Here is a 17,372-nt window from a genome sequence, read left to right as displayed (position 1 = left end):
AGGGAAAAACTCTAATAGTCTACTTTTTAAAAACCATTAAGAAGCGAGGCTGGGAGCAGTGGCTCACACCTGTAACCCCAGCATTTTGGGAGGCTGAGGTGGACAGATCGCTTTGAGCTCAGGAGTTCGAGACCAGCCTGGCCAAAATGGCAAAACCCCCTCTCTACAAAAAATACAAAGATTAGTCAGGTGTGGTGGTGCACGCCGGTGGTCCCAGCTGGGTAGTGGTCTCCAGCTGGGGCTGGAGGATCACTTGAACCTGGGAGGTGGACATGGAGGTAAGCCGAGGTCATAACGCCACACTCCTACCTGGGTGACAGAGTTAGACCCTGTCTCAGAAAAAAAAAGAAAAAAAAATTAATAAGCTTTTTCATCAGACAAAATCTCCTTCCACACCTATCTGAGAACCTCAAGGAACAAGAGCTGGAACAGAAACGACCAAGGAACTTTGGGTTCAAGGAACTGTGTGAGATCAGAGCCCTCGGCAGTAGAGAGTTCATGGCGGTCCCAGGGGAGGGTGAGGAGCCTGCAGACTGAACAGCGGAGGAAGTGCTCCCACGATGGGGAGAGGGAGAGGAGGCCCTCACGTGTCACTGCCGCTGTCGTCCTCCTGCAGCAGCAGCTCCCTGTTGAGGCCGACCTTCTCCAGTTCCTGGCTCAGCTTGTCCAGCTCACTGCTGAGCTGCTGGCTCTTCAGCTTCTCCAGCACCAGGTCCTGCAATGATGGGGGGAGAGCACGGGACAGAAGCTCAGCAAAACATGCAGGGAGGCCAGGTGCCAGCCCCGCCCGGGTGTGAGCAACTGTCCTCCCAGACCACGGCTGCCTCCGTGTGGAGCGAGGGGACTCTGAACCCCAGGGATGCTCTTCCCGAGAAAAGCCAATGAATGCACTTGTCCAGCCCTCCTGGTGCTGAAAACAACCAGACCAGGTGGCAATATGTCAAGGATGGATCTAATATGCCACTTCTCTAAGTCACGTATTTGAAATGCCACTTATGTTGACCTTTAAGTAGTACATTTGATATCTGGTAATATGGCTGCCTTTTCAACAGAGAAACAAGTAATTAAATGCCTCTTGTAGACACTTTGAAACATAAAATGTGTGAAGAGGGGAAATACTTTATTTTAAACCCTGGATATGGTTTACTTTTCATTTTTTAGAGACAGCATCTTGCTCTCTTGCCTAAGCTGGAGTGCAGCGGTGTGATCACAGCTCACTGCAGCCTTGAACTCCTGGCTCAAGTGATCCTCCCACCTCAGCCTCCTCAGTAGCTGGAATTACAGAAGTGCACCACCACACCTGGCTAATTTTTATATTTTTTGCAGAGATAGGGTTTTGCTATATTTCCAGGTTGGTCTTGAACTCCTGGCCTCAAGCAATCTTTCTACTTTGGTCTTCCAAAGTGCTGGGATTACAGACGTGAGCCACTGCACCCGGGCTTGGTCTACTTTTCAAAACGTGGGTGTTGAATGCACGTCGGTGGTTCACTTCCTCCACCCCAGTTTACGTCAGCACCTCTCTGTAGCTCTCTCGGTAGTGACCGTTTTCTGCCCGGTGTCACAGTCGTTCACATGCACGCTTAACCCTCCTACCAAATCCTCAAACCTGAAGGGCAGTGTGACAGACGGTGATGCTTACCACCTGCTCCCCCAAATTTCCCAGCCACCCTGTATCAGCTGAAGCCAGGTCAGCAGCTCTGGCAAAGGGGCTGTAGGTGGAAGTGACGTGGGTCACTTCCTGGCTGGAGCACAGAAGAGCCTATGTGTGACCTTCAGCTGCCCTTTTGCCTGCCAGGGCAACCACCCAAGCCTGGTGTTGAGACGGCAGAACCATGAGATCAAAACAGCCTGGACTGCTGGGTCAAGCAGGACAGACTCCCTGGAGGCTCCCCTGGACTCTGGTGAACAAGAGGTAAGCCTTGGCTGTGATGAGCTGCAGAGATGCTGGGGTTGGCTACTGTAGCACAGCCTAAACCTACGCTAACCAGCTGGGGCTCTGTCTGCATTCATATTTTGGATCTCTCCCCCACAGCACACGGAATTGCCTGCATGGATGGTCAGTCATCTTTTTCCACTGTGGAGACTGCTCAGTGTTCACCAAACCGATTTCCTTCTCTTGTGTGGCATGTGGCACCCTGTGGTTGGGTGTGGCTGTGCTGCTGAGCCCACCCATGCAGCGTGATCTTCCTCACTCTCTCTTCCTCCTCTACTCACCACATGCCGAGGAACTAGAGGAGGACTCCACTGGGGGTGCCCAAGCCTCAAGATGGCAGAAGCCAGGCATCTGAACTGGGCCTTAAGTGCAGTGCTCCAGTGCCTGGCTTCTCCCACGTGGGCAGGCCCCCCACGTTAGACCCTACATGAGTGAGACTAAACAGGGCCGGGCCATTCAGCTGCTGAAGCCATTTCCCAGAGCAGCCATCTACTCACCCCGGAATACTAAACAAATGCCCAGATGGCCCACACCACACTTACCAGGGTAAAGACAATGTGGAATTCTGGAGGATTTTTATATCCCTCAAGAGACTAACACATTCACACCCTTTGACCCTGTAATTCAATTTCTGAGAATATACCCTAAAAAACAGTTTGATTCATGAAGGTCTACGTGTACAAGGATGTCTAGTATTATTTAAAATACTGGAAAATAGGATTCTAGGAAAAAAGGTGCTAAAATTTTAAAAACAAATTAAAAAAATACTTCAGCAAAGGATTCTAGGAAAAAAAGTAATAAAATTTAAAAAGTAATAAATAAAAATAAAATAGTGGAAAACACTAAAACAATCTAAACGTCTAAAAAATAATTACAGTAAACCTATAGGATTAAATATCTTGGCCGAGTGCAGTGGCCCACGCCTGTAATCCCAGCACTTTGGGAGGCTGAGGCGGATGGATCCCCTGAGGTCTAGAGTTCAAGACCAGCCTGGCCAAGACGGCGAAACCCCGTCTCTACTGAAAATACAAAAATTAGCTAGGCGTGGTGGTACATGTCTGTAATCCCAGTCTCAGGAGGCTGAGGCAGGAGAATCGCTTGAACCCAGGAGGTGGAGCCTGCAGTGAGCTGACATTGCACCACTGCACTCCAGCCTGGGCGACAAAGCGAGACTCTATCTCAAAAATAAGTAAGGGCCGCGTGCAGTGGCTCATGCCTGTAATCCCAGCACTTGGGGAGGCCAAGATGGTGGATCACCTGAGGTCAGACGTTCGAGACCAGCCTGGCCAACATGGTGAAAACCTGTCTCTACTAAAAATACAAAAAGATTAGCCGGATGTGGTAGCGTGTATCTGTAGTCCAAGCTACGTGGGATGCTGAGGCACGAGAATTGCTTGAATCTGGTAGACAGAGGTTGCAGTGAGCTGAGATTGCGCTGCAACACTCTAGCCTGGGCGACAGAGTGAGACTCTGTCTCAAAAATAAATAAATAAATAAATAAGACAAAATAAATAAATAAATAAATAAATAAATAAATAAATAAATATCTTACAGCCATTGGGAAATTGTGGCTTTGAAATCTAAAATAATAACAAAACCCACAACATAATAAATAAAAACCGTAACAGCTCACCTGTGTTGTAAGTATGACATTAAGCATGTGTCTGTACACACGAGGGAAAATGATGAAATGAAACAACCCAAACTATGAGGAACGAACCTCTGGGTCATAAGATTGTAATATGTGGTATTTATTGGGTTCTTAGACCTTTAGGGATTGCTGTTTAGAATTAGATAAAGCATTTAAGGAGGACACAGAATCTTACATCTCTCCTGAAACCATGCACCACAGAACCCACCACCACGACCACCACCTGCCAACCCCTTTACAGGGGCCGCCTGCTTCCACTCACCTCCCTCAGAGTCGTCAGCGTCCTCGCATGCACGGTGACTTGCTTGGTGAGGTCCCGGTTGTCCTTCTCCAGCTCCTTCAGCTTGCCAGCCGCGTCCCTGCAGCGGGCCAGCTCCTTGTCCAGTGCACGGCTCTCCTTCTCGACTGCGGACAGTTTGGCAGTGCTATCGTCCAAGACCGCGTCCTTGAGCTCCACCTGCTGCCACAGTCGCTTGGCCTCCTTCTCCAGCAGCTTCTTATCCTTCTCAAGCTGGGCCACCTCCTGCTCCAGGGCCTTCCTGTCCTTCTCAGCTCCCTCCAGCTGTGCATTGGCCAGTTGGAGGGCCTCCAGGTCCCGCCGCAGTGCCTGGCGCTCGGCCTCCAGCTCGCCCAGCTCACTCTCCAGGGTCTGCTGCTTGCAGCTGCTGCTCTCCAGGCTCTGCTGCAGCCGGAGGTTCTCGGCGCTCACGCTCTGGTAGCTGAGCTCCAGGCGCTCTGACTTCTTGCCCAGCGCCTTGAGCAGCTCCACGTTCTTCCTCAGCTCCTCCTTCTCACGCTCCAGCTGCTGGTTCTCCCTCTCCATCTGTGCCAGCTTGGTACTGGTGAAGCGCATGGTCTCCACGAGCCTGCGCAGCTCTAGGTTCTCTGCGTCCAGCTGCTTGTTGTCACGCTCCAGGCCCTCAAGTTGCAGGGACACATTCTGCAAGGTGTCCAGAGACTTCCTCAGCGTCCGGTTCTCCAGCTGCAGGCCCTGGCTCTCATGCTCCAGGGCCTCGACTTTCTCAGTGGCCGTCTCCAGGGAGGTCACCTTCCTGGCCAGCCTCCCATTCTCCTCCTGGAGTCGCTGCAGCTCCCTCTCCAGCTTCTCCGCCCGCTCCCCCTTCTCCTTGGCCTGCTCCAAGTCCCTGTGCAGCTGCCGCTTCTCAAACTCCAACTGGCTGAGCTTGCCATTGGCCTCTGTCACTGACTGGTGGAGGGCTTTGTTCTCCTTCTCCACGTCTTTCATGCGGGCCTCGCTGCTGACCTGCGACCTTTCCCGCAGTGACCACACGGCTCGGTTGAGGTGGTCCTTTTCCTGCTCAAGGTCCTTGATCTGTGGGAAAACACAATAGGCACAACCCAGGCTGCGGCAGGAACCTATTTCAGTGACATGGACTCACACTGGGGGATGGGAGCCAGAAGGTCTTGAGCGGCGTCCTACCTGTGCTCAGACGCCTGTGTGTTCCCCAGAGGCCTGACAGACACAGGTGAGTGGGCACGGACACCACCACTTAGACGGTTCAAGTCCGAATACACTCAGAGCAGCCAGGATGATTTTAAAATGTAAATTACATCTCTCTTCCTCACTTAAGTTTCAGTGGTTTCTCTTGGTCTCTGGTGGCCAGGCCCTGCCCACCGCTGCTGCCTCTGCTTATACCACTCTCCACCTCCTGCTCACTACTCCTAGCCCGTCTAACTATGAACACTTTGCACGTGCTGATCCCTCTGCCTGGAGTACTTTCCTCTGACTATCAACCTCACTGGTTCCTTCTCACACTGGGGCCAGCTCCCCAAAACATCCTGGCATGACAATTCTAAGGTGGCCATGCACCCCAGTATTCTCTCCCTCAGCACCCTATTCTCTCAGTAGCACCCTCCTGAGATCACCTCGCCTGTCACCTGGAAGTGTGCCTTCCTGGCTGTGAGCAACATCTGGGCAGGGCCCTGTCCGTCTGTTTACCATGTGCCATTCCAACCATCTTCTCTGGGCTTTTTATTCCCCTACTACAGACGCCAAAAAGCTAAAATACTTGGGGCCGGGGATTGTGGCTCATGCCTGTAATCCCAACACCTTGGGAAGCTAAGATGGGAGGATCACTTGAGCCCAGGAGTTTGAGACCAGCCTGGACAACATAACAAGATCCCATCACTATTAAATTAAACAAAACAAAACAAAACACTAAAATACTTGGTACTCTGGCATTCTTTGCAGGCAGAGGTAGTCACACGTCAGTTCTGGCCAACGTGATGTCTATGGAGCGTCCTTGGAGGGTCTCCCTGTGCCGCTAAGCCCTCCACCTTTCTCTGCTTGTACCTGAGGGATGTGCAGCAGCCACTGTTAAGGCTGGCAGAGCTGTAGGCAAGAGGCCTTGTTCCTGATGGCATCCCTGAACCCTGGGGCTGCTTGTAGTGTGAGGCAAATAAAACCACACGGGTTTGACAGGATTCTCAGCTGGGGCACCACGAACATTTGCAGATGGAGTGTTCCTTGCCCTGCACGCTGAAGAATGTGTAGCAGCAGCATCCTTGGCCTCTACCCACTCTACGCCAGGAGCACCACCCCCTCTCTTCCCCCGGGTCACAACAATCAAAAATGTCTTGAGACACTGCCAAATGTCCCTTGAGAAGCAAAATTCACCCCACCTTTTCCCACTGCCAGTTGGGAAACTGAGAATTGCTGATTTAAGCTGTGGCTAAGCTAGGTAACAGATAATCCATGCATCCACAATACAGTACCAGGAATGGCGGTAATCCTGGCTCTCCGTCTTGCAGGCAGGGATTCTGGGAGAGGCACCTACCTGCCTGGCTTTGTCAGCTTTCAGGGTCTCCATGTCACTCTGCAGCTGCTCCTTCTCTCTGATCAGCTCCTCACTGAGGGTCTCCAGATCTTGGTTGCTCTGCTTTTCTCTCTCCAGCTGGGTCTGTAACTTTTCAATCTGCAGAACCAAAAGACCCAGCCCAGTGTAGACGTCAGTCCTACGAAGTGAACCATGATTTAAAACAAAACGGAAACCTCTCACTCCCACAAAATGCACTAATGGGTGTTTTCTCAAGGGAAGACCTCCTGGCATCATTCTGTAGCAACCTCCCCACACCACAGCTGTCACTCTTAAGACAGTAAGGTCGGCCGGGCGCGGTGGCTCAAGCCTGTAATCCCAGCACTTTGGGAGGCCGAGACGGGCGGATCATGAGGTCAGGAGATCGAGACCATCCTGGCTAACACGGTGAAACCCCGTCTCTACTAAAAAATACAAAAAACTAGCCGGGCGAGGTGGCGGGCGCCTGTAGTCCCAGCTACTTGGGAGGCTGAGGCAGGAGAATGGCGTAAACCCGGGAGGTGGAGCTTGCAGTGAGCTGAGATCCGGCCACTGCACTCCAGCCTGGGCGACAGAGCGAGACTCCGTCTCAAAAAAAAAAAAAAAAAAAAAGACAGTAAGGTCACCAGGCAGCAACCCATCCCCCCATCTCCCCAGTATCCCTCTGCCCTATCCTTGCTGCCATGTGCTCCACTGCCTGGGGCCACCACCACTGGATGCCCTCGGGGGCTTCACATACACCCATCTCCCTGTCCTCCCAGAGACTCCCTGCCTTGGCTGGTGATGTCACCTGGCTGCTCAAGTGCCTCTCTGTTATATCTCTTCCTCTTTCACCTCTATGTGAATCTGTCACCAAGCCCTGTCCTTCCTACCTCTTCCACCATCTCCATCACAGCCAGGTCACATTTTGTCCTTTTGTCTGGCCTGGACAGCCACCCAGTGATCTCCCTGACATCAAACTCTTATGCCAGAACCCACCTGTGCCCAGCCCTCCTAAACACGAACTACCTAAACAGAGGTCCTCATGCTCCTCATTGCACATGAGTGTGCAGATGACTTACTGAAATGCAGATTCTGACTCAACCCTTGCTTTTTTTTTTTTTTGAGACAGAGTTTTGCCCAGGCTGGAGTACAATGGCACGATCTCGGCTCACTGCAACCTCTGCCTCCCAGATTCAAGCAATTTTCCTGCCTCAGTCTCCTGAGTAACTAGGACTACAGGAGCCTGCAACCACACCCAGCTAATTTTTATATTTTTAGTAGAGACGGGGTTTCACCGTGTTGGCCAGGCTGGTCTCAAACTCCTGACTTCAGGTGATCCGCCCACCTCGGCCTCCCGAAGTACTGGGGTTACAGGTGTGAGCCACCACGCCTGGCCAACCCTCGCATTTCTGATTGCTGTTGCTTCTGGTCTAAAGGTGTGATTTCCTGGGTCCTACCTACCCCTGCTGGACCCCTCATCTTTCTCATTCTGTGGTTCTTTGTCCTATACTCCGGGTCCATCCCCGAAGAATGCCCAAGCCCCTGACGAACTTGCTGGGCTGAGACACGGGCTGGCTGCAGGCCTTCTGGCCTCCAGAGGGTTTTCTGTCCTCCCTGCAGCCTCTGGCTTGGGCGACGGTCGCGTGTTTTCTCAGGAATTGTGGGTGCCAGGACCCTGCCCCTCAGCCCCCAGGCCCCTCAGCCCCCACGTCTTTACATGAGCTGCTCCTGCCTCTCGTCACAGGTCCCCAAAGGGCTGCCCCTCTTCCTCTAAAAATAAGGGTTCTTTTTCCTTCTTGAGTCAAAGAATGAACTCTTATGACTTTGATACAAAGCTACAGACACAGAGGAAGGAAGGGGCTTCTCTAGGACCCATGGAGGTGCCCTGAGTTAGAAGGAAAGATGTTTTAACTTCAGGGAACTATGGTTTCCAGAGGTCCCAGACTATAGCAAGTGTGCAGCCTGGGCTACACTCGGGGTGAGCTGGAAAGCCAGGTAGGCGCTAGGGCCCCCTGTGGGACTCAGCAGGGCCAATGGGCTTGCTTACTGATTGGGAAATGCCAGCTGGATGGCTGAGGTCGGAGAGGGAAATTCAGGATGAGCTGAGCTGGCTGAGGGTTGCCAGGCCTGAAGCACAGCCCGCCTCCTGCTGGTGCTGAAGGTTTCACCTGTCAAACGCTGGAGGGCTCCCTTTACGTGTCAGGCTTCGGGCTGGGCACTGGGGCCAATAAAACAGTGAGTGAGACGTGGACAGAGGGTGAAGGGAGAACCACCCCGCAGAGTCGGGCCAGATTCCAGCCAGGCTCAGGGCAGGTCGAGGACAAGAGAGAGGAAAGAGCTCCAGGCTTCAGACACGGGACAGCTCTGCCTGGGAATGGCGGCCCCTCCCTTCCGGTGCCCCCGCGACCAGGGAGTGTGTGCCAAGACAGGGCCTCCCTAGGCCCATGGCAGGAGAGGCTGGCATTGGGCCAGGGAGGAAGTGGGTAGGGCCTGAGAGACCAGCATAAGGAGTCGTGATGGGTGGGCGGAGCTCCCGCCAGGTCCTGTTTGTACAGAGGAGGGGCCACAGCAGACAGAACAGGGCGGAGAGATGCCTGAGCACCACCTTGGTGACCTGCCAGGAGGGGACACAAAATGTCACTAGGCCAGTGAGATAATACTGCAGGCTTTGCAGGGCAGCGTCGTGAGGACCTGCAGAGCTGGAGGTTCTCATCTTCCTAAAGGCCAATTCTTTTTATCATGGCCAAGGCTGGGCTGCCATGTATGAAGACATTTCCCGTGCTAGGCCCACATGAATCTAAGAAACCAAAATGCCGAGCCAGCCACGGTGGCTCACACCTGTGATCCTAGCACTTTGGGAGGCTGATGCGGAAGGACTGCTTGAGCCTAGGAGTTTGAGACCAGCCTGGGCAACATAAAGAGACCCCAGTTTCAAAAAAAAATTAGCTGGGCATGGTGGTATGTGCCTGTGGTCCCAGCTACCCGGGAGGCTGATGTGGGAGGATTACTTGAGCTCTGGAGGTTGACGCTGCAGTGGGCCGTGGTCACACCATCGCACTCCTGCCTAGATGACAGAGCGAGACCCTGTCTCAGAAAACCGAGTCACTTTCCCCATGCTGCCCTGCGCCGGAGGACGTGGCATGGGGCGAGGATGTTTTCTGTTGTCCTATAAAGAGAGGAAAAACCACCTGGCAGCTAAAATGCTGCAAGGCACACAAAGCTTCAAAGGGACAAGAGTGAGCAGCCACGTAGGAGAGGTCCCATGAGGGAACTCAAGGGATCAGTTCCCAGAAGTGGGGGACCTGTTCCCAGCCTCAGAGACCATGAACCTGCAGAGTGGCTGGGCGTGGTGGCTCACACTGGGAGGCCGAGGCAGCTGGATCACCTGAGGTCAGGAGACCAGCCTGGCCAACATGGCAAAACCCCATCTCCACTAAAAACACAAAAATTAGTTGGGCATGGTGGCACCTGCCTGTAATCCCAGCTACTCGGGAGGCCAAGACAGGAGAATCGCTTGAACCCAGGAGGTGGAGATAGCAAGGAAGCTGAGATTGCACCACTGCACTCTAGCCTGGGCAACAGAGCGAGACTCCGTCAAAAAAAAATAGAACCTGCAGAGCCAGGGGACGCAGGTCTCCTGCCACAGTGACGCCTCAGTAGATGATACTGCCAGGACTCACAGTGGGTTGGGAGACACCCGGATGTGCCTGTCCTGCATGGCAGTCAGCCCGCAAGAACACTCTGGCCTCCTCCCTCGGCTGGAATCTGACAGCTGGTGCGTTCAGAGCCCACACTACTCCTCCACAGTGTGAGGCGGGTGGATGAGAGGTTCTCTCACCTGGAATGAGCAAGACCTGTCAGCAATCCCTAGTCTCTCAATGGCCCCTTCCTGCACCTGAGGTGGAATCTGCCATGTGACAGGGATCCTCTTAACTGTAGAACAAGACTGGCTGGCAAACCCTCATCTGTTCGCCCAGATGTCTGGCTTCTACTGTGATCCCAGGAACACCTAACAGCTGTCATTAAAAGAGAACACAGTTCAGCTATCTCTTCCTCCCCATCCCATAAACCCAGAGGAGGGAGAAAGCACTGACCTGCTTGTTTTACCACTAGCAAGACCCTAAGGTGTTCCACCAGTGGCCTCACACATTCATACCTAGGCTTTGCAGCCCCAGGGATGTTCATCATCACTGTAGTCAACAGCTCAACATCTGGTATTTGGTACCTTACTGCTTCGTCTCCCTGGGTCCCTACTGCAAAGTTTATAACAGTGCACTGCTCTCTTTTTACTGAGTGCTTGCTATGTGCCGAATCCATCACACACACTACCTCCTCTAATCCCCACAACAGCCAGCATAAGAAATGTGTGTCTGGGGCCAGGCACAGTGGCTCACACCTGTAATCCCAGCACTTTGGGAGGCCGAGGCGGGTGGGTCACCTGAGGTCAGGAGTTTGAGACCAGCCTGGACAACATGGCAAAACCCCGTCTCTACCAAAAATATAAAATTAGCTGGGCGTGGTGGTGGGTGCCTGTAATCCCAGCTACTCGGGAGGCTGAGGCAGGAGAAGCGCCTGAACCTGGGAAGCGGAGTTGCAGTGAGCCGAGATTATGCCATTGCACTCCAGCCTGGGGAACAAGAACAAAACTCAGCCTAAAAAAAAAAAAAGGAAGAAAGAAAGAAAGAAATGTGTGTTTGTTTGTTGCTAAATTTCCTTGCACAAGTTTCGAAAATCCTTGGAATCTCCAAAGGGATAGGTGTCTTTCTTGTATGCTAAGATGAATGAGGACTGGGGGCTCCTGGAGAGCCGCAGGATGGGGGCTGGCTGCCAAGGGAACCAACCATGTGAGAGTTGAAACTTTCAGGTCTCCCCTACCTCCAGGGAGGAGAGAGGGGCTGGAGGTTGAACTAATCAAATGGCAAATGATGTAATCAACCATGCCTATATAATGAAACCTCCATAAAAACCCAAAAGGACTAAGTCAAAAAGTGTCCAGGCTGGTGAACATGTGGAGGTGCTGGAGAGGCACCCGCAGAGGGCAGGGTAGGGTCGCACCACTCCCCGCACCCACCGCCCTGTGTATCTGTTCCGCCTGTGCACTGTATACTTCGTAATAAACAAGGACTACTAAGCCATCTAGGCAATAGTGGAGCCCTCGAAGCGGGCAGTGGGAACCTCTGATCTACAGCCAGCCGGTCAGAAGCACAGGTGACAATCCCGACTTGGACTGGCACCTGAAGTGGGAGGCAGGCTGGTGGGACTGAGCCCTTAGGCTGCGGGGTCTGTAGTGTCAGAATTGAATTAAACTGTAGGATACCCAGCTGCTGTCCCCCGAGAACTTGAGAATTGCTTGATGTGGGGAAACCCCACACCCCTGGTCCAGGCAGTGAGGTACTGGGAACAGTGGCATAGAAGAGAACAAGGGAGTTTTCTTTTTACAGGCAGGCACCCCACCAACCCCATTTCACAGATGAAGACAACGAGGCACAAGAAAGTCACATGTCCAGGTCATCCTCTAATGGCAGCGGAGCAGGGACAGGGCCCCACTCTCTCTGGCTCTCCCCAGTCCTCACTCCCGTTCCCATTATAATCAGTGGTGACTGCGCCCGGATTCTGCCCACTCCCTGACACCTGCATGCTCTACCCAGCGCCTCCTTGTCTGTGTGCTCCAGACAAGCACTGGGGAGGGAGGAGGTTGCCCGAGGGCTCTGTGCCTCCCCGCTGACCTCAGGAGGCTGAGGTACCTTCTTGCTGAGCTGGTGGTTTTCCTTCTCCAGCTCCCCGCACTTGAGGCCGCTCTCCTCCAGCACCAGGGACGCATCCCGCAGCCCCTGGATGGTGCTCTGGAGGCTCTGGTTCTCCTTCTCCAGCTTCAGGATGCGGCTGGACGCACATTCGTTCAGCTCAAACACAAACGACTTCCTGGAGGCTGAAGACAAAGTCCAGTCAGAGCCCAGCGTTCTGTGGGCCTCCACTTCCACTCTCTGCCCCAAGTTCTGAGATGGTCATCAGTCCCAGAGTCCAGGGTCTAAGGGGCCGGGGAGGAGCTCCCACAGGTCAGCCGGGGACCCTCCCTGCTGCCCCTCCACTCCCAGTGCCCGAGGGTTCCTCTTTAGGCTTTGCTGGGGTCTGTCAGGGCAGTAATCCAGGGCTCAAGAAGGTGGCAGGTTACAGTCCAGGAGCCAATTCGAGGACTGTGTCACTTATGGGAAACATTTGGCTATCAGGCTGCTACCTAACTGTCCAATCAAGGATTTTAGAGGCTAACAGAGAGTATACATAGGCGATGTATTCCATGCCCCCAAGAGCATAGCGGACACCTCGGCTGCTCAGCAGGCAGGAACACGTTAACTGACCACTCCCGTCGGCCACGGGTGATAGAAAGCTACACTGGAACATGTGCTGGGCACTTGTCAGCCTGGATGAGATGCTATGCAGAGATTTCTTTCTGTGACTTCACAATTATGTTGAAGAAAACTGTGATAGTGTATGCAAATTGCTTTTAAAATTCTAAGTGAGATGAAAAATAAGCTAAAAATAGTAAAAGGCAGACTATCTACTCTGCTTTTAAACAGCTCAGATGCAAATGGAGAAGGGAACAATCTCGAGTCAGGGATGGGAGTTCCTGGCCCTTCCTGCCACAAGCAGGTGCATGATTTGAGGTAAGTCATGGGGCTATTTCGGGACGGGAAAAAAAGGGTATGCAAAAGCCCTCTTAAGAAGGGAGCCAGGTTCTTCCACCCCTCATTTACCCAACTGAGTGCCACATCCTTTCCACACTGTTGCTAATACAGCTATTCTTTCCCCCACCTCTTCACCCCGGGGGCTGTGGTTATGGGGGGTGATGGCTTTCACAGCAAACACATAAATCTGGAAATGTGTGTGTTCAGATCCCCGGGTGATCATAAAGACTGAACAGCGTCTCGTTTCCCTCTGAGTTTCCATCTTCTACTAAGGATAACGACATGGAGCACCCAACAGGCCAGAACGCCCCAAAGACCCAAAGCAACAACAGGCGAGCAGTAGAGGGGACGGTGTGTCCCTGGCCCCAGCCCAGCGCTGACACACACATAAACACATACACACACTCCACATACAAAGACGCTTGGAGGGCTCTGGCCCAACTAAGCTGTAAATGAAACTAACCTAACTTCGACACCGAGCCTCAAATAAGACTCCATTATTTCAAAACCTGTGGTCATCTGGACAGTGCCTCTGCAGAATTCATGGGTGGGGGGGAATCCATTTTTAAAATTATAGAAAAATACATTTAAAAAGTACCACTTCAGCCATTTTAAAGTGTTTAGATCTGTGGCATTAGGTACAAGCACACTTTTCTGCAACCATAACCACCATCCCTTTTCACCTTCCCAAACTGACCACAGAGAATAATTTTTAAGGTTCTATGAGTTAAACAATGGAGTCAATGTTTCATTTCCTCTTCCATTAAAGTCAGTGCCTTGAAGACTATTAAAATGACACAATGGTTTACTATGAAAACGCCGGTGTTTCTCCTTTTTTTTTTTTTTTTGAGACAGAGTCTCACTCTCTTGCCCAGGCTGGAGTGCAGTGGTGTGATCTTGGCTCGCTGCAACCTCCACCTCTCAGGTTCAAGTGATTCTCCTGCCTCAGTCTTCTGAGTAGCTGGGATTACAGGCATGCACCACCATGCCTGGCTAATTTTTGTACTTTTAGTAGAGGCGAGGTTTCTCCATGTTGGCCAGGCTGGTCTCGAACTCCTGACCTCAAGTGATCTGCCTGCCTTAATCTCCCAAAGTGCTGGGATTACAGGCATGAGCCACTGTGCCCGGCCCAGTGTTTCCTTACTAGTGCAAATCTCATCAGCACCCCCAGCAACCAGAGTAACTGGGTATGTCCTAGTAAGACAGACAAGAAGAGCTGCCCTCTATGCAACACACCAAGGGCCAGAGTCGGGATTCATGCTCCGCTGTCTTCTCACTCATCCTCACAGCCATCCTGTGAGGCAGGTTCATTACCCCCATTTTGCAGGTAAGGAAACTAAAGTTTTAAAAGGTTAAGTACTTGCCCTAGGTCACCTAGCAAACTAGTGGAGGAACCAAGGATTTATGCCAGGTGTTTCTGGCTCTCAAAGCCACTGCCCCACACACTCAGGCTTTGCTTGCACGATGCCATCATTCTAGCAAACACTAGAATGATGTCGGCTCCTAGCTAGGCACTAGGAGTTGACAAGACTAAGAATAAATCATGGTATTAACCTGAAAGAGCTCACACATTATACAAAATACTGTAAATCGGTGAGGCCTTCTCACCCTACTAGCCACCATGGTCTCTAACAAATACTTCGTTAATGGGAGACCATCCTAAGCTGCTTGCACCACCTCTCTACTCCACCAGGGGGCACCCTCAACTTGGACTTCCAGAAGCAAGGGATTTGGGGGGATCCCCCTCTTGCAGCCCTCAGGCCCCAGCGCTATGCACAGATACCAAAGCAGAGACAGCAAACTTCTCACACTGATTCACAGTGAAACTGATTTTAGGCTTGGAACTGACAGAAACCCCCAAATACAAAAAATATTCACCTGTTTCCAATAACCTTTCCAGAATGCTTAGACGTCTATCAAAATTTTTTAAAGCCACTCCCTAAACAAGCCAAAAGCCCCATCACACCCTGGAAAGTCTAAGTAACTGTGAACTTGCACTATCACGTGCACCGGAACAGTGAGCGTGTGCTATTTTCAAACGCAGGAACTGGCTCATTGTTTGCCGGGGCTGAGGCTTCCTGCGAGCGGGGCTGAGTGCAGCCCCGCCCACGCTTCCCATGACCGACACCTCCTCTCGGGGGGCGCGCAGGGCAGTGGGCAGCAGAGCAAGTCCAGGAGGGAAGAGGGAAAGGGAGAGGCCCGACAGAGGCGCTGAGAAACTGGGTCTTGGGGGCAACAGCCACTCAGCAACCCCCACACCCATGAGAGAGAAAACAGGCTGCCTTCATCTTGCCCAATTATACAAATGAATGGAGGAAATAACGCCCAGGGTACATTTATAGCAGGGATCCGTGCCCACTGGTGATGACTCCCGCCATCCAGGGCTTTCAGCCATCCACAGATGGCCTAAGAGAGCCTCTGGGTGTCAGTGCACTATAATCTGAAAGCTCTTGGGAATGTCCATATGGGAATTGGGAAACCTAGCAACACTTAATTTGTGTTTTGTGTCCTGACATCAAGGCTGCCAGACCCTGACATCAAGGCTGCCAGACCCCTTGTGTCTTCCCTGGGGAGAACTGTAATGAAACAGTTCCAAGTGGCGCTTGAAGGAAATCGTGTTTGCCTGGGATTAATGGATGGGCTAACATGGCAGCTCCAGAGCCCAGGGCTCAGCTCCCTGGAGGCAGCGGTGGTCACGGCCAGGCTGGCTCCTTGGCACCAGGCACTACCTACCGTCTGACAAGTCTGCGTTCTTGGACAGCTGCTCCAGCTCCCAGCCAAGATGGGCAGATTCGTTCATGCTCTGCTTCTGTGCAATCTCAAGGACCATGTTTTCTTCCAGCAGCTCCTCAATTCGTTTCTTATCTGTGTCCCGGTCCTGGGGTAAGAAGAGGCAAGAAGTGAGGCTGCACAGCTGGGGAGCCCTCTGGACAAGCCTCAGCCCCTGTACAGCTACCATCATGTGCTGTGGATGAAGATGTGCTGGCTCACTTCCAAATAAAGAGCTGCACAGAAACGTCCCACCACAGGGCCCTGCTATGAGAGGTAAAGCCACTCAAAGGTACCCTGACCTGGCTACCTAGGTTATGAAGAGAGACCCGAGGTCCCTAACTGAATGCTGTCTGAACAAAGTGACGCATTGCACAGGGCTTTAAAGCAAGTGTGCAGTGATGGGCAGCTTCGTGGCTCTAGCGAAGCCCTAACAGGCCTCTAAAGCTGTTAAGAGGCTAACAGATCACGGCTCACCCCACACCATCAACAACAGCAAAGACCCTTCTTGCAAAAGACACACACGCACACTCATTCCTACAGAAAAGCAATACAGAAGTCAAGTGCTGTTTGTGGGTGTTAAGTGGCACCCACTCAGGCCTGCTGATTCTAGCCAGCTACTCCCCGCAGTCAGCAAGTCATTGGTGGTAGCGGTGGGAGCAGCAGCGGCGGGAGCAGCAACAAACCCAGTAGCTGAACTATCAGAGAAGGTCATGGCATAAACCTGAACCTGCCCCAATCTGTTTTCTTTTGTTTTTTTTTCTGAGACAGGGTCTTGCTCTGTCACCCAGGCTGGAATGCAGCGGTGTGATCATGGCTCACTACAACCTCAACCTCCCAGCTTCAAGCAACCCTCCCGCCTCAGTCTCCCCAGGTAGATGCGACTACAGGCTCACACCACCATGCCCAATTTTTAAATTTTTGTAGAGATGGAGCCTCACTAGGTTGCCAGGGCTAGAACTCCTGGGCTCAAGGGATCCTCCCACCTTAGCCTCCCAAAGTGCTGGGATTATAGGCATGAGCCACTGTGCCCGACCCCAATCTGTTTTCAGTGCAGTAACAACACAGCCTGCAGTACCAATTCCAGGTCGTGAAGCTTTGATTTCAGCTGCAGGTTCTCCTTTTCCAGTTCATGGACTTTATCGCCCCGGGCCCGAGCAGCAGTCAGCTGTTCCTCCAGCATGGCCTTGGTTTCAATTAAAATGATATTATCTTCTCTCAGCTCCTGGTTAGCAAAAACATACATGAGAACCATCAGATAAAGGCACCTGGGTCATTAGGACAGAATTCTAAAACCAAAGCTCTTTCAGGCATCTGGACCCAAGCAAACAATCTAGAGGGAAGTCTGAGGCAGGAAGTTTATTCTTCACTTTTTGTTTTTATCATCTTCACCTTTTTTTTTTTTTTCGAGACGGAATCTCACTCTGTCGCCCAGGCTGGGGTGCAGTGGCGCGATCTCAGCTCACTGCAACCTCCACCTCCTGGGTTCAGCAATTCTCCTGCCTCAGCCTCTCGAGTAGCTGCGATTACAGGTGCCC

At 52.3% G+C, this 17,372-nt stretch overlaps 1 protein-coding gene across 1 annotated transcript in view; it reads right to left on the bottom strand.

Moving 5' to 3' along the window:
• CCDC88C (coiled-coil domain containing 88C) overlaps nucleotides 1–17,372 on the bottom strand; it is a gene marked incomplete at its 5' end in the record, with an annotated part of 152,360 nt that overhangs the window by 38,226 nt on the left and 96,762 nt on the right. The window contains 6 exons of the mRNA XM_011949794.1: nucleotides 588–715; nucleotides 3,847–4,917; nucleotides 6,383–6,520; nucleotides 12,127–12,311; nucleotides 15,799–15,943; nucleotides 16,913–17,059. Of these exons, the coding sequence (XP_011805184.1) occupies nucleotides 588–715; nucleotides 3,847–4,917; nucleotides 6,383–6,520; nucleotides 12,127–12,311; nucleotides 15,799–15,943; nucleotides 16,913–17,059 (1,814 nt within the window). The remainder of the gene's footprint in view (nucleotides 1–587; nucleotides 716–3,846; nucleotides 4,918–6,382; nucleotides 6,521–12,126; nucleotides 12,312–15,798; nucleotides 15,944–16,912; nucleotides 17,060–17,372) is intronic.

Source organism: Colobus angolensis, unplaced genomic scaffold, assembly GCF_000951035.1.
Source record: "Colobus angolensis palliatus isolate OR3802 unplaced genomic scaffold, Cang.pa_1.0 Scaffold3, whole genome shotgun sequence".
In the NCBI taxonomy this organism is placed as follows: domain Eukaryota; kingdom Metazoa; phylum Chordata; class Mammalia; order Primates; family Cercopithecidae; genus Colobus; species Colobus angolensis.
The sequence above is the reverse complement of the archived record's forward strand: the minus strand, read 5'-3'. Positions and strand labels throughout refer to the sequence as shown.